We start from the raw sequence: 17,061 nt of genomic DNA on the forward strand, positions 1-17,061 counted from the left end.
TAGCTAACCCTGCGTCTTCTGCTGCTACTAGGCATACTGTATAGGCCTGTCGTAAATGATGTCCAGGCAGTCCAGCCATGTGTCCAGCAGGCCAGGTCCCAGCCCAGTATATCTAGTAGTATTTAACATGAGTTAATACATCTTGGGTAAAAGTCGAGCGCAATGGATAGGCTGTGTGCTCATATTGAAATTTGAAATGCAGTGACTCCAGTCACGTGAGTAACATAGACTGTAAAAAGGGTGAGTAACGTCATTTTATACTAAAACAATGAGGTAGAAAAATACTATAGGAAAAAGACTCGTAGTGCTATATAAAATGTTCTGACTGACAGACTCAAATGTACTCGAAAACCAAACCATGCCGTTTAACAGCGACTTGTACGGTCAGTCATGTTATTTGTTAGGTCACTAGGTTCGGTGTAACATGTACGTTATCCCCGCCTCTTCCTATTCTACACTGCAAACAGTCACCCGCTGAACTTAAAAACAAACAACGCAGACATGGCTTCTTTAAGTTCTTTCCTCAGTGAATCAGATTCCGAGTATGAGGGGCCTTATAAGACATTTTCTGTCGCTGAAGAGTTGTCTAAACACACACTGACCACAGGACTCTCTAAGCTTGCATTAGATGACAAGGATCCGGACAGTCCCGTCGTGTTCTTCTGTGATAAGTGCAAGTTGCCCATTGGTGACTCTCTGTCCTGGGCTGGAGCAGATGAGGACCAGAGTCAGATCGTTTTGAACCGTGAGTATGTTCATAACTCTTGAGACTGAGAGCATACTTGTATAATACACATTTTAGCAAGTGGAACCTTACTTACAGGTCAATATTGCTTGTGGCACCATAGTTTATGTTGTTTGTACCCTAGGGAATGGGGAGTCAATGGAGGGTATTGCAACTCTAGATTCATCCCATTATTTAAAAAATCTAGAATTGCAAATTGCGGCTAGTATGGTACCATCCCTAGAATGGATGTGATATAACATTAATTTATGTATATGTACATGAAATGTGTATTTTATATGAAAAATGTATGATATTTATCATACAGCCATTCTATATATATTTTTTATCCCACGATTTTGTAACCCATTTTTCACCCTTGTGTCAATCATCTAATGTGATCCTGGGCTCTACACACCCTCCACCAACGTAGTCCCCCATATATGGGGGACATGGGGAGAGCATGCAACGGACTTGAACTCATGCTTCCTTCATGCCTGAGTGTCCAAGTTGCTCAGTTACACCTGACAGGGGGGAGTTTCCCTGGTTGGACCATAGACTGTGGTTGGACGTAGCGCGTGGAAGGAACACGTTATTCCAACCAGTTCCTTCCCCCTCCATCACAGCCATTCTATAGTGCTAGCTACATTTGTACTATCTCAGATTAACACAATAATAATAACACTGTAATGGGCCAATACTAGCCCTAGTAAGTTTAATGTAAACATGAAATCTATGTATACTATAATACATGAAGTGTATGATATTAAAAGTATGTAATATCACAGCCATTCTGGGGCCTATAATAATTCAATAGTATACAGCAGTATGTGTAGCCTTGGATAGATATATTTGATCGAGTCTAACATTTGCTTACATATCTATGATAGATGTAAGCAAATGTCAGACTCGATTAAAGACATCTATTAAAGGCTAGTGTAAAATATACCATAAATTATACCAACTACCAAGCCACGGCACGGCCGATGTTAAGGGTGCAACTAAGAGTATAAACTCTACCGTGGATCAGGGTAGCCAACCTTGGGCACAGGTGCCAACATTGGCACACTGGCATAAGTGTGAGACAGAGACACTTTTTCTTTTAATATTAAATGTTCAAAAAAAGTTTAGTCATTTAAATGAAGTCCACTCACATCTACAAATTACAAGTGTACATTCACTCATGACTGGGGAGGGATTCTGGGAGATAGGTGGGTTATTGCTCTGAGTTTAATGATCATTACATCCTGATGTGAAAACATTTCTAAGGTTGTGTATCCTATGAACAATCAAAATCAGCTGGGAATATTTCATTTTGATGTGGTGTCATAATTATATATGGCACACCGACTAACATGAAAACATGAACGTGAAAAAGGTTGCAGACCCCTGGTGTAGATTATACTTTTTTGGTATTCTCATTGAATATTTGAATAATTTAGACCATACAATTAGATTACTGTCAAATAATGTACAAAATATTGGTAATTATGCTCATCATTGGGGTGTAAAAAGTAATTAAGACTACTAGAAATGCAAATTTAACCATGTAATTAATCGGTTATCAAATATTGGCCCAAATATTTGTCAGCAGAGGCTGCATTTTTTCCGCAGACTATTGTGTATTTATGTTTGATTTTATGTGTTTGATGTTTTTCTTATACACGTACTACCTGAGATAAGGTATAAAGGTGATTGAACACAGCAGGCAGGCAGATGTATACTGTGCATGATATATTTATTTTATTGATGTTAGTTAAGGTGCTAGAAACACACATACACAGTCATACACGCGCACACACACACACTTTAATTTTTTTATTTGGATCTACACAAAAGCACAATTCTTAAGTAACCCAGCTGCCTTTGTTTAGTCTAACAAGTCTAAAATTTGTGTTTTTGATTTAGGTGTCACTGACAATGTTTTGATTGAAAAGGAAAGTCACCTGTACGAACCAAGCAAACAGTCTCGTTGGTAAGTACATTTTGCCTGACGTAATAAAAAAAGTCAACTAAAGAACAAGATTCCTTTTACAGGATCTCCTCACTGGTCAACAAAAACACCTTGAAGACCCTAACAGGAGCCCTCGTACAAGGTTTCTTTGACTATGCATGCACCTCGTGGTACCACAGCACCTCAAAGGCCCTTAAAACAAGGCTCCAGACTTCCCAAAACAAACTGGTCAGGCTCCTACTTGGCCTCAATCCCCGAACCCACCTCACCCCTGCCCACTTTGACAGACTGGAATGGCTTAGGGTCAACGACAGAATACAGCATCTTGCAATGGGTCTGGTCCACAAGATTCGATACACCACCCATGTACTGTACCCGTCTAAATACTTCCTTCCACACCCACAACACCAGAGGGAGTTCTACAAACCATGTGCAACCCAGATTCGGCACAAACAAGGGACTAAATTCTTTTCGCTTCTATGCCACCAAAATGTGGAACGCCCTACCAACAGTCATTAAGACATGCAAATCCCTTGACTCCTTCAAAACCGCTCTCAAAGGTCACCTACGGATGGCTGCAAAACGAAACTGCCCCCCGTAAAATCTGAACCCCACGCCACCACCCACCCCTTTTCCCCCTCACTGTATATGTTTCTTTTCCCTTTTTGCCTCCTTTATGATGAATTCCTGTTCTCTCTTGTTTTGGCTATATAGAAGTGTCTATTTGTACGTCTCTAAATGTTTTGATGATTTGAAAAAGGTGGACCCTCTTGTAAAGTGTAATGCTTTATTGGGTCGTCCACTCACAGTTAACAGTCTTTGTATTGAGTTGTGCTTGAAATGTTCTGTAATTCTGCAAACTGTTAATAAATATTTCAATCAATCAATGTATAAGAGGGGAGACTCAGATAACTAGTTTGTTAGCTCACAAAATATAACTGGAGTTAGTACTCTGCATTAAACTTTGTGTGAATTGGTTTAAATCTTTTCTGCACATGTTTACACTTGCAGTAAGATCGCTCATCTTTCCTGCCGAGGCTGTCACTCTGTGCTTGGACTAGTTTACCGTTCTACACCTAAAAGCATCGACCATAAGAGAGAGAAGTTTTTTCTAAATGCTGGAGACCTTGACAGGTAATTCTTTGGCCTTGAACACAATTGTTGGACCATGGGATCTTGAGTCAGGCCAATAGCATTGGTTGGCTGATATAAATGAATAAATAAATATGTGTATTCTCTATTGCATTTTGGCATTATTTTATATATTTTATTTATTTTTTGTAATTTGTGTGTTTCCTCTATGTGCAATTAATTATGTACCTGATCTGAGCTCAGTGTATACAGGAAAATATAAGAGGTTCCTTCTAGTTTGAATAAACACATAAACAAAATCTATGCTGGAAAATGTGTATTGTTCATTCCAGCAGGAAGAATTGAAAAGGGCACCAGTAATAGGTAGTCCATTTATTTGCATAAGCCTTACTAACAGTAATATACCTAATTAAAAGTTAGATTTTAAGTAATTTGAGAACTTCATAATTTATATTTATTTACCGTACTTAATATTTCTATATAAACAGCCAATATTGTCTGTGGCTCTTTCAGCTATGTTCTGGGATCTGCAAGCCAGCAGGTGTCAGCAGAGACCAAAGAGAAGCTGGTCACTTTGGAGGACAGAATCACTGTAGAAGAGCAGCTGAAACAGGTAACTATTCATTTTATGTCTCACACACACACACACACATATAAACCTCCCAACGCCTGACTTTGTGTGTTCCGCCCGTGACGTAGTGTGTGGCCAAGTCTATGGACGATTTTATGTCGAATTGTCTTCCGTATGTCAAAGTCGATGGCAAATGATGTAAGTGGGTGACTTCATCATCATACATGTCATGGTCACTCATCATGATAAAAGGCGCCCCTCACTTCACACGAGTGTGATTTATTAAACCATATCTGTCTTGTACTGTATGAGAAGAGATGCACACAATCCTGAGACTCACTCATAGATGTACAGTCGTATCTTCAGTGCAGTTGCCTCTGTGCACTGTATCTGACCAGAGAAGCACTGTATCTGACCAGAGAAGCACTGTATCTGACCAGAGAAGCACTGTATCTGACCAGAGAAGCACTGTATCTGACCAGAGAAGCACTGTATCTGACCAGAGAAGCACTGTATCTGACTAGAGAAGCACTGTATCTGACTAGAGAAGCACTGTATCTGACCAGAGAAGTTGGATTCCATTATTTTCCACTGTGTCATTCCTCCAATGCACACTCCACATTGGCAATCAATATGCTGGCTGTTTCTGATGACATCACCTGCTTTGTGGGACGCCCCAGAGCAGTGACACAATCTCTTACATGAGACAATGGCTGAGAATGACCTCATGTCTACTTTATTTTGTATTATTTCTAATATGCTATGCTGCGTTATTAGATTAGATACCTAGTTGTATTAGAAATACATTGTTACATGCTCTTTACATGCTTAAACTGAATTATGAAAATAATAATAATAATATTATAATATATTTATTTTTTACTATTATTATAATTAATATGAGGAGGGTGTTAAAACTGTAATGTTTTGTCTATTGTATTATTAGAATACAAAGGGTAAGTCCTGCTTGAAATAGCACAGTGATTCCGCAAGTTATTCGAACACAAGTTCTTTGTTTATCAATGTGAGGAAAAAAACACCCGCAATACCCTTAATTGGCCAGTAGGTGGTGATGCTAGGCAACCCCCTCCATACTTGAGCAACAGGAACAATAGCTGTGATAGGAGGCATGTTAAGGAATCTTTGTTAGAAGGGGAAAAACATGTTTTGATCATGAGGTCTGTTGGATTATGATTTCAGCCGGTAAATGTGCCATGTTTGTCTGACCTACTTATGAAGATGTTGACTGTACCTAATGAAATGACATATGAAATGACACATGACATGACCCACCAATATTTGATATTATTAGGTTCTATGACTATAAGTAGAAAGAAAGAAAGAAAGATACAACATATTACAATTAATCCCTTTTTAAATCATAATTTAGTTAATGGGTGGTAATATGGAATAATCTCTCTTTATGCCTGAAAGTCTGTAATGATTTGTGATGATGAGTCTTTTCTTGGATTTATATTAGATCTTCTTGACTATTTAAGGGATTGAGCGCCAATGGCTGAAACCCTATTGTTTTTGTATTTACTTTAATTCTCCTGCTGCATTTTTGCTAATTCCTGAGATATGGTAAATTATAGAGACATGCAATTTTCACCAATGGCTGAAAGTTATACTCGCACAACAAATGACCCCAATAAGCCTGATGAGGGTGCTATAATTAATGGTTAAAAAAAGAAAAGAAATGTGAAAAGTCATAACTCTGTGAGCCTGATTTAGTAAAAAAAAGAATACAGACAGAATCTAGCCTCATGTTACAAATTTGTCTTAAGACTATAAAGTCCATCTGATTAGATTTTCAGTCCAATTGCTATCAAATGTTCTATTGGTGGTTACTAGTGAACCAAGCTTATCAAAATTGTACATGCATCTAGTTGATGTCCTTTATTTATTTTTGAAAATATTGACCAAGGAACTTGAAAAGGGTGTAGCTCAACACATAAATAGATCAAAGTCAACAATTAACCATTAGGCCAATCAAAACACTATCTCTACCATATGCCTGAAAAGTATCCCTGAAACTTTCATTCAAATGGAAGAATGTATGATTATATAAATGCTACAAGGTTCAAGGTTATCTTTATTTGTCTCCCTTGGGAGAAATTTGTCTTGGAGACAGAGTCACAGCTGCATACAAATAACAGACATGTTGTTCACATACGAAAAGAAAAAACACCATGAAACACCCACATACACAAAACAGAGATATTGCACACATTCCCTTGATAAAGTGCAACTATAGTCATTAAAGTGCATTCGGCAATCCCTGATTGAGCATTTTAGTTGACAGGGGAACAAAAGAGTGTTTAAATCTATTATATACACATCGTGGAGTTCTATACCTCCTACCGGATGGCATTAGCTCGTACTCTCGGTACAGTACATGCAAGGGGTCAGATACAATATTCCGAGCCTGTCTCACCACTGCTTGTTCAAAGATGGTCTGGGGAGTGATGGGTGGGGTGGACATGCCTATGATCTTCCCAGCCATGTTTGCTAGCCTATTTACTTGAGACTTGTATTTCACAGTTAGATTGCCAAACCACAACAAACAACATGTCATAATAATACAAATCTGACTCTCTCTATATATAAGTTCCCATTTATGACACAACTCAGTCTATAGTAAGCTTCAGCAGCAGTGTTATTAATAATAACACTGCTGCTGAAGCAATGTGCACAATTATTTTGAAATCACCCAATCAGACTGCCAACCGTTCCAAACACATACATGGACCCGGGGCAAATTTCAAAACATCACTGTACTAGATTGAATATGTTTAACGGCGCTGTAAGTGATATTTATTTTTAAATAGATCTATAATTGGACAAACAATGGGGTAGGAGCACCCACCAATAGTTGGGAGGTGTTATAAAAGAAAAGAAGTCGCACAACTTTCGACAAATAAAATGAAACACTATAACTTTCTTCAGGGTCATACCCTGAAGAATGCATTTTAATTGTCGAAACGTTGGTATTCAAATAAAGTTGATGCCATCGTAGCTATGAGTTGCGCAACTTCTTTTCTTTTATAACAAATATATTCCCATAGCAGTCAATGTGATAATCTTTGTTCAGTAACAGAGGTCTCTACAGTAAACACTAAACACAATTCATTTTAAGATTGGTTACCAATTTTCATCCAAACAGGACAGTGGTTTTCAACCAGTGGTCCGGGGACCACAAGTGGTCCTTGAGGGGGTTCCAGGTGGTCCCCAGCTAAATGATGGACAGTTGGTAACCAAATAGAAGCTTATAGTTCTTTACCTCTTGAGAGTGTAAAATTAAATTTTCATTTTACACTCAAGAGTTAAATTATTGTTAAACAAATTGTATTACAAAACTTAATTGTTATTTTCATCAATGCCTGTCCTCTCCTAATGGTACCACATAATGCAGCATGTATTGAGTTGTCAAAATCTCAACCAACGACTACAAAATATGCTTAGTCTTTGGTCTGAGAGGCTAAATCTCATAAAATGGTGGTCCGTGGCTCAAATGCCCATTAAATAATGGGCCTTGATGTGAAATGGGTTGAAAACCACTGAAACAGGATAGAGGACTCATACAGGATACAGGGATAAACAAATTAAATTGAAGCTGGTGAATGGGTTCTCTCTGCTAATTGGATGAAATTGGTGACCCACATGAAAACATATTTTGTGTTTACCAAAGAGCTGAATAAACAGCCCTGTTACTGAACAAACACTCAATTTCAATGATTACTATCAAAATACAGAGCTTTAACCCTATAACAAAACTTATCACAGCACCTTTGATTAAGCAGTTGAAACAATCCACAAAATGAAATTGATCAGTAGGAGGTGACAGCATTGGCGAGTCTGACAAATGACGTGGTGCGGCACAGATGGGGCCATAAATGAAGGAGCATTGTTAGAAAAAGGATATGACTTCTGGCATGAGATCACCACCTAATCCGGCATCACGCCAGCGTGATGTCACAGCATGAGGTCACCTCTCTATTTAAATACATACTGAACCGGCATACAGAACAGATATAACCAGAGATACCGTACTGTGATTTATGTCCTAGTGACACAGGCTGGGTGTATCTCTCCCATCACAGTGAAGGGGACACTCGGGTCAGGGTTAAAGCAGCAGTGTTTCCAGTGGTGCAAAATGTACTCAATTGTTTTATACTTATGTGGTATTGAAGTACCACCAATATTACAATATAGAAATACTCTGTTTAGTCTGTTACAGGTAAAAGTCCTGAATTCAAAATGTACTTGAGTAAAAGTATATGTGTTGGCATCAAAATGTGCTTAAAGTACAAAAAGTCAAAGTACTCATTATGCTGAATGTGATCATTTCACGTTTTCAAATGTATACAAATCTTTTGAAAATATCAGATCTACAAGCTCACAATGTGTTGCATCGTGACGCATAGTGCAGATCGGCTATTTTCAAATGGCCAAAATGTATACAAAGTAATTAGTACCGGTAACTAAAGTTTTCAAATAATTGTAGTGGAGTAAAAGTACAATATTTGTGACTGAAATGTAGTGAAGTAGAAGTATTGTAAATTGGAAAGTAGTAAAGTACAAATACCTCAAAATTGTACTTGGTTACCTTCCACCACTGAGTGTTTCCAACCTTCACACAATGTGCATTTGTGTTTATAATGTTCTAAACTAAACTCAAGCTATCTACACGCTGCTTAAGTACAATCACCAGTCAGTGTCACATACTCTACCATACAAATTGGACAGAATAAAATGTTATGTTTATACATACTCCAGCAGTAATAAATATACCCTATGTCACAAATGACCATATCCAAGCTGTGTGCATCTAAACAAAGGGATATGAAGTAACTGAATGGTTGAATGAATGTGCTTAGCCCATATTCTGTTTCATTAGCATACAGGCCATATGTTAAATGCACATCTTTAACCTTGTTTATTGACTGTCGCTGCAGCAGGCTTTAGCTTAATCTCACCATGATCCCACACTGGTTAATCTCAGATTGAAAAGAGACCTCTGGCACAACCTAGTGAGATCGTGAATGCCTTGTGACCGGATCAGGAACAAAATATTACAGTAATGAATACTAATGATGTTTGTGTCAGGCCTGTTCATTGACAGCCTGTAATGTCATCATTTTTTGAGAATTGCCCCAAGGTGTTTGTTAACTAGGGCAGCAACAACTACAGCTACAGGGATGATCTTGATTAGTGAAGGTGTTTTTTTTTCCCCAGTAACATGGGTCACCACATGTCTCCAGCTCTTCAGTAAAATACATTGTCAGGTCACTAGAGGTCAGGTCACCAATTTCATCCAGTCAGAGAGGACAGGACAGACTAGTGCAATTGGATGCATCATTCATGATGGCGCGTCAATGTTGTCAGTTACTCTGAATTCAGAAGTCAAGAACTTTCACAGAAAAGGAGTTTGAATCACAAGAAGGGAAAGTGTACCAGATTCCCTGGTTGAGTCATCATTATTTGGAAATGATGACAGGATTGGATGCCCAAACTTAACTGGTTTATTCCCCCTTTCTTCAAGTACACCATCTTTCATTCTATATTTGATATTTATTGCTTACACTTTTTTGCCATATTGCCTGTCTTTGGTCATTGCACACTGGAGTAAGAAGCTCAAAATGTGTGAATTTGATTGCTAGGCCTGGGAAACAGGTTAAATATTTTGGAAAAGATTTATTGGTAAAAATGTGTGGAAACTGGAAACCCTGGATTCTAGTATATAACCCTTGAACCAGGGGTGCCCAAAAGGTAGATCACGATCTACCATTAGATCACAAAGGCTGTGCAGGTAGATCACATGACATGCCCCTAAAGAATATTTCAATTAAATATATAAAAGACAATTCTTGACATCTGCCACTTGAATTAAAGGTGACTTGATTGATTGATATAAAAAAGCGCCTGTCAGCTCAAATCCACAATGCAACATTTTGTTTTCAGTGTTGCTGTGCACAAACATCGGTAGCATTCTAAATTAAATACAAAAACCCTACCTATTCCATTTCTCCCCCTCTATTTCCCATTCCAAGTGCATTTGTCTTATATGTAATGCCAGCACCGCTGGCATTACATATTAAATACATATTTAAACTATTTTCAGGTTGGTAGATCTTGTTGAGCTGGTCATTTTTAAATTAGCTCTCAAGTAAAAAAAGGGTGGGCACCGGAGTAACTGTATGTATGCCATATAATATAACTATACCATACCTTGCTTCATGACACAACTCATTATATAGGCCATGCCCATTTCTGTTTACCTATATTTTCCTCCATTTAGCAAATTCTGCAAAAAACACTTATTGCTACTACTTGCTCAAAACGGGGTGCAGACTTAGTTTAGACTAGTTGGTTAGACATGTGTTAAGGTTAGGTTTAGGTGTGCTGCCCCGTGGGAGGTTGGGTTTAGGGTGAGGGTTTGAGATAGGTTGTAGTTGTAGGACTAATGACTGGTCTAACCAATGACTAGTCTAAACCAAAAACTGTCTAAACTAAGTACTGCACCCCCGTCATGCAATAAACAGGTATCATACGATTTTCCATACCATTTTTTTTTGTTGGTGCAACCATTCCAAGGAACGTGTTAACCTATGTGACTATGTATGTGTGTTAACCTATGTGACTATTAGTACCAGTAGGGGCGCTGTTGTGCCAGAAACGGAGAGAGAGATAGTGCTGCACTGTTGCCTGCTAATGAGAGAGAGAGAGAGAGAGGAGGGGGGGGGGGGGAGTTGCACCACTCAGTTCACACGGGTGTGACTTTTACCTTTTATTTAACCAGTAAAAACACATTGAGACTGCGTCTCTTTTACAAGTGGGAACTGGCCAAGAGGCAGAAATAAAATTACACTTCAATGCTACATCGTACATGTCAAATTACAGAACAGCAAATAATACATCCATGATACATCAGTACCTATCAAGTACCTATGAGATATATACAACAATTCACCAAAGTGCTACTCTTTAAAATTATGTCCGATCAACCCCAAATTTAAATCACGCATTACAGGATCACTAAACATCGCAGACTCACAGAGCCAAAAGCAATTTCACTTCTGAGGGTGCGCCACTAATGTGAAAACTTGAACCATATGTCATAGAAAAGCTATTTCCCTCTGCAGCTTTCTCAGGTTCTGCAGACTGCTGTAACCCACAACTTACACAGTCCCGAGTATGCCGCCTGCCGTTGGCAGAGATGCGTATGTGGTCCACGACACGTAGTGCAACCTTTCTAGTTTGCATCTAATATTTACCTGTTGTTCATTGTCAGTTAGAAAGGGTACTTCTAAATTAAATGTATTATTTGTATTACAATTAATATTGCTCAGATGTCAATATTACTCGTCAATTGTGGAAGCTGGCTGTGAGGGAAAAATAAAATTACACGCTTAAATGCTTGGCCCTGTTGCCAGCCCTCAAAAGCAGAAACAATAAGCCTAAAGAAGCCTCTCCAGTGAGGCTGATTCTTATCTTTAACAACATTACCATGACATAACATACAAAGAGTCGTCTCCTGGAGGAGTAACGAGAGTCTTTGTCTGGTCACAGCTACGTTCAGGAGACGGAGCCCTTCACCTCTGTCAGCCTCGGTTAATGTATTCTGTCTGCTCTCGCAGACACTTGTTTAGAATTTCCACCTTGTACACAAAACGACCTGTCTCTTCGATCGTCCCCCACCCACTCCCATGTTCGTCCCTCTGTCCTCGGCCCAGCCACCACCCCTCTGTATTTCATTAGATTTTCTACACGCCCTCCTCTCCTCATCTTAATTCTCCATTCTCCTCCTTTTCTTCCCTCCTTTCCCTCTTCCTCTCTACCTCCCTTCCTCTACCCACCTCATTTCTCCCACCTGTCTGGTTTCTCTTTAAATTTATTACTCTCCCTCTGTCCTTCCCTGGCCGGTTCCTTGTAGACATCCTCATTTTTCACTTCCTTCACTGATTCCCCAGCCTCTGCTTTTGTACCCATCCCATCATGCGCGCTCTCTATACCTTCTCATTCTCGCACCTTCCTCCTCATCGCGTCCTTTCCCATGTCTCCCCCATCCGTTCTCTACTCATTTCAACCCGTTTCTAATCTCTCCCTCTCTCTCTCTCTCTCTCTCCCAGATGAAATGTCTGATGGTGAACATGGCAAACAGGCTGACGAAGATCGAGAGCAGCCTGAAGTAGTGAGTGTGTGTTATGAGCACACAAAAACGGTGGACATATCTCCTTAATATCTTGGTGTTCCGGTAACAGTTTGTACCCGCACCGTGCACAAGAGCGTGTGCGCGCGCACGTCCACATAGCTTCAATTCCTTTGTTACGATCAGATGCAGCTAAAACAAAGACCGAGGGCTCCTGTAATCAATCAAACCTGTCACCTCGGCTCCAGTGGTTCACAACAATTTAGTGAATGTGTGTGGGCATGGTGTGCACTGTGTCAGCTATGTGCACGGTGTTGTATTGGATTGAATCTGTCTGCACACTCAGCACAATGATGTATTGATCTGAGCCACTCGTTTACCTCCTCCCCCTTTGTCCGTTTCCTTGAGCAACCAGCCTTTCAGGAATGTTTGTGGTTTGGTTGTAGGCATCCTTTGTTTAGATCCACCCTGTGTTTTGTAATTATTATTCATAATAATCAACAGTTACTGTTTATCATAATTGGCTTTTTTTGTATTTCATGAACTGATTTTATGAACTGCTCTGATAAACAAAACAAAAAAGGCAAAATACTGTGTCCATTTGTTTATTTTACTGTTTTAGATAGATTTTTTAAATTAATTTTATAGTCATTAATATGTTTAGGACTTTGGGGTCATGAGAGGTTATCGATGTGCAATAGCTGAGGCGTTTGTTTATCAACTTAACCCCCGATGTGCACAGCAACACTTTCTACCCAGGGCGGGAACAAAAAAAGAAAATTCTGCTCCACGCCACGGCTATGAGTCGCCCTCCCTCAACCCACGAGGTTTCATCAGCTTCTCCATAACAACAACAGTGGGAAACGGCCAACCAGCATGCTGTATCCAAGGGCAGGTTGCGATGGCAACTGAGAGCGTGTGCTGCTGAGCGCCTGTTGCCATTTCGTCATCCTGTTCGCCGCTGAAGGAATCAGCCAGCCGGCTCGCTATAGCGACTAGCGAGCCCAGCATGCCTGTCAACATGTGTTACCCCCCGCCCCCCTCCTAACGGATGCCCCCCTCCTTGTTTCCTTCCATCCCTACACCTCTCTTTTCAGTGTGATCCTCTAATCTGTGTGTGTGTGTGTGTGTGTGTGTGTGTGTGTGTGTGTGTGTGTGTGTGTGTGTGTGTGTGTGTGTCTGTGTGTGTGTGTCTGTGTCTGTGTGTGTTGTATGTTTTCTCCACCTCCCTCCCTCCCTCTCTGCATCTCATTATCTCATCCCTCAAGTGCAGGGAGAGAGAGAGAGAGAAACAAGTACAACACATGGTTTATGTTGTATGTTGTTGTTGTGTTGGTCGTTGTGGGGTAAGCAGATCTTGCTGTACTCCTGTAGCGGATTACCTGATGGCTAAATGGCTGGCTGGCTGGTTGGAAGGCTGGCCAGATGTTTATTGTTATTGCTTCTCTATCCGACTCATTCAGGAAGAAATAATGTCCCTGTTTATTTGCCTGACCAGTTAAATCATGAAGGCTTGAATGGTATAAGCTCTGTCCCTAATGCCAAGTCAGCAATGCTGTGATTGACTGACCATAAGTCTGAACCCATTGAGGGTTGGTCTTATACATACTTAAATAAACATTATATAGACAGTGTTGTATGCTGTATGCATTGCACTTCTACGTGCAATTATTGCAGCGGTTTCACCCCATTCACCCCTCCCTCGTCAACCCTTCATTACCACTCACCTAAAGCAAGACAGACACACATAAGAGGGGCTCATGCACATACACACCGCTCAATACATCTACACTCACATTCTACCAGCGCTCGGGGACAAAGGATGAATTATGCAGAGATGGCGTCTGAGTGAGTCTCCTCCCCTTTCTGCCTCCTTCCACCTCCCTAAGCAATAAGGAAGCAATGTTGCCATGGAGGCAATGAAGCCCCGGCTCACAATCAGCCAATTACAGCCTTTCCTGTATCGGAGCACCTGGCCAATGGCAGGTCGGGCTGACGCTGCTGTTGCCACAGACACTCGCATGTGATTGGCTGAGCTCTGCTCTTTGATTGGATTGCTGGTCTTGTTTTTGAGAGGAAAATATCTCTGGGAGTGCCACCTGTTTTCAAACTTAGAAAATTATTATGTTTATTTTTTCTTTCTTTCTTTCTTTCTTTTTTTGAGGACAGCAGAGCTATATTGTGTTTGGTGTCTGGGCTATAGAGACACCAGGCAGAATTTCTCAGAATGTGTGACTGAAGAATGTTTTTGTCATAAAAATAAAATAGAAATAAATCTAATTCAGTTAATAATCCTGCCTTTGAGGGTGGATTCTGCCAGTGCTTTTCAATGGGAATGCAGCTGGTTTCCGCAACTGGTAACAAACCGCTCCGTTACCATTGAAGGCACTGGCAGAAGCATTGATGGAACCAAAGTTCGATGTGACTTCCCTTATCCAGTTTTTTTATGCCAGGTGCTTATGTTTGTGCTTTAAATAGTCATTTTCCACATGCGCGTTTCCTTTCTCAGCATAATTTTTATATACGAGTCATTCCATGAAAAGTAAAATATCACAACCCTGGGGTTGACATAACCCCGTTATCATTTTCAACGCCGGCCCGTTATTATATTATTCTATATAAAAATATGAATTGAATGCCTGAAATGGGAAAATGTTTTTCCGATAGTTAAAGATGTCCTTAATATTGTGGGCTATTCAAAAGTAAACCTTTCGGTCAAATAAAATAACAAAAAGTAAATGGCCAAATCGTACCGGTTTCGTGGAATGACACACACACACACACACACACACATACTGTATATATATTTGATCATTATTCATGGTTTGGGGCTTATTTTGATTTATGTTTATTGGCAACATTGTCATTTCATCTCATTAGTTAATAAATATAATCGTTAGCTGTATTGTTAAATCAATCTTGTTGACTTGATTAATATGAACACCTCAGCTATAGCTTGGCTATTCCAATGGTTGATCTTTTATGGCTTTCTTAAACATGCAGAAACGGAATCTCCTTTACAGACCAAGAATCACAACAAAATCCTGTCTATGTGCCACATTGGCCAGACAGACAGTAGGTCAGTCCAACTCATCTGGCACCTTTTTAATTTCCCTAAATGAGCTCAGAGTTCAGTATCATAGGCTATCAGTGGTTCTCAGATCATCGTCATTCCTAATAATGCTGGGCATTTTCTGTGCCGATAACAATTGAATATATGTCTAAGAATATCTGTTAATCTAAAGCCTCCCAAAATCATTAATCACCTGCAAGTGTGTCAGTGATCTAATTGTATTTAGTACTGTAGTCGGTCAGTCGGTCAGACACAACAACCCAAATCCCCTATGACCATCCAATGCCTTCTAGTTGATTAGAAACATCTGCTTGGCTGTTTCCTCATCATGTCTTTGTGAGTGGGTTGCAAGTCAGCCTGGTAGTCTGAAAACCACCTGCTTCCTCCCTACCCCGTTTGTGAATCAGAGAAAAACAATATGTTATTCAATGGAATACTTACACATTTATAAATTAACCTCTTGGACCCTGGCATCCCTATTTTGGGCATGTCATAGGTGCCATTTTTTAATAGAAGAGATCAGCTTACGTGTTACAATGTGACGTGACATGGGCTTAATAGTTTCTCTCAGACACAGACTTGCCCTGTTGTCAGCAACACACGACACCGTGTGTGTGTGTGTGTGTGTGTGTGTGTGTGTGTGTGTGAGTGTGTGCGAGTGTGTGCGCGCGCACGCAGGTCTTGTGCGCATGCATGGCTGTGTGACAGGAGGACTGCAAACAGGATTAATGTTGTTTGGATGTAAAGCTGAACAGACTGACAGAAATAGAGGTGGCTGGCCTGGGCCATGGCTCAATGGTCCAGGCACCTTGGCTGGTAATCCAGTCTGACAGTGTGCCGCGGGTTCGACTCCCGATCCCGACGGCCTTTACTGCATGTCTTCCCCCCATCTCTCTCCCCATTTCCTGTCAGCCTACTGTCTGTCCCTCCATAAAACATATAAAATAAAATAAAAGGCGAAAGCCAAAAAAAAAATTAATAGAGGTGGCTCAACAGTAAGTAAGTGGTCAGTTTGGCCTGGTGTTAAAGGTGAGCATAGTGGCTGTGTTGTGTTTCCGACCTGCGGCACACTGATGGTTGAACCTGTTGCTGTATTGTACTACCCACATCCTTCACGTCCATGAGCTTTGAGACCTGTATAACATGTGTCTGATGTCTGCTTCCTCTCTACATCCAGTCTCCATATCAAAAATTAACTCATAATTACATACATTTCTCTTTGTTTTCCCTTGTGGTGTTGAACAGTGCATGGCCATGAGCATTCATATTCCTATCCCTGTCCACTCACCCAGTCTCAGAAACTGTGAAACAAGTTATTTCTTGAAATAGTATTTCATTGATTTATACTTCCTATATACTCTTTAAATTGTAATGTGAAAACAAATGTTATACTGCCCTTAACTTAAACCGTAATATTTCATACCATATGGTAGTGGCATCATTTTGTTCTCATGAAAAAGGGTATCCATACACTATGGTGCATAATTCTGAAAAA

The 17,061-nt window shown here is 40.1% G+C and overlaps 1 protein-coding gene across 1 annotated transcript; it reads left to right on the forward strand.

Moving 5' to 3' along the window:
- Positions 1-298: 298 nt before the first annotated feature.
- Positions 299-13,058, forward strand: mis18a (MIS18 kinetochore protein A). The gene is made up of 5 exons (XM_080779710.1): positions 299-745; positions 2,633-2,699; positions 3,690-3,812; positions 4,284-4,383; positions 12,474-13,058. The coding sequence occupies exons 1-5, from the start codon at positions 502-504 to the stop codon at positions 12,534-12,536; spliced, it is 597 nt and encodes a 198-aa protein (XP_080635836.1). The 5' UTR covers positions 299-501; the 3' UTR covers positions 12,537-13,058.
- Positions 13,059-17,061: the final 4,003 nt, after the last annotated feature.

This window comes from Protomyctophum bolini (genome assembly GCF_963924005.1).
Source record: "Protomyctophum bolini genome assembly, chromosome: 13".
NCBI classification, from domain to species: Eukaryota; Metazoa; Chordata; class Actinopteri; order Myctophiformes; family Myctophidae; genus Protomyctophum; species Protomyctophum bolini.

What these genes read in the sequence shown, in the direction of transcription:
- mis18a (XM_080779710.1), top strand. Translation starts at nt 502, where the DNA reads ATGGCTTCTTTAAGTTCTTTCCTCAGTGAATCAGATTCCGAGTATGAG. An exon ending in GAGTCAGATCGTTTTGAACC is followed by an intron (nt 746 to 2,632) that starts GTGAGTATGTTC and finishes TTTTTGATTTAG; the next exon opens with GTGTCACTGACAATGTTTTG. An exon ending in CCAAGCAAACAGTCTCGTTG is followed by an intron (nt 2,700 to 3,689) that starts GTAAGTACATTT and finishes TTACACTTGCAG; the next exon opens with TAAGATCGCTCATCTTTCCT.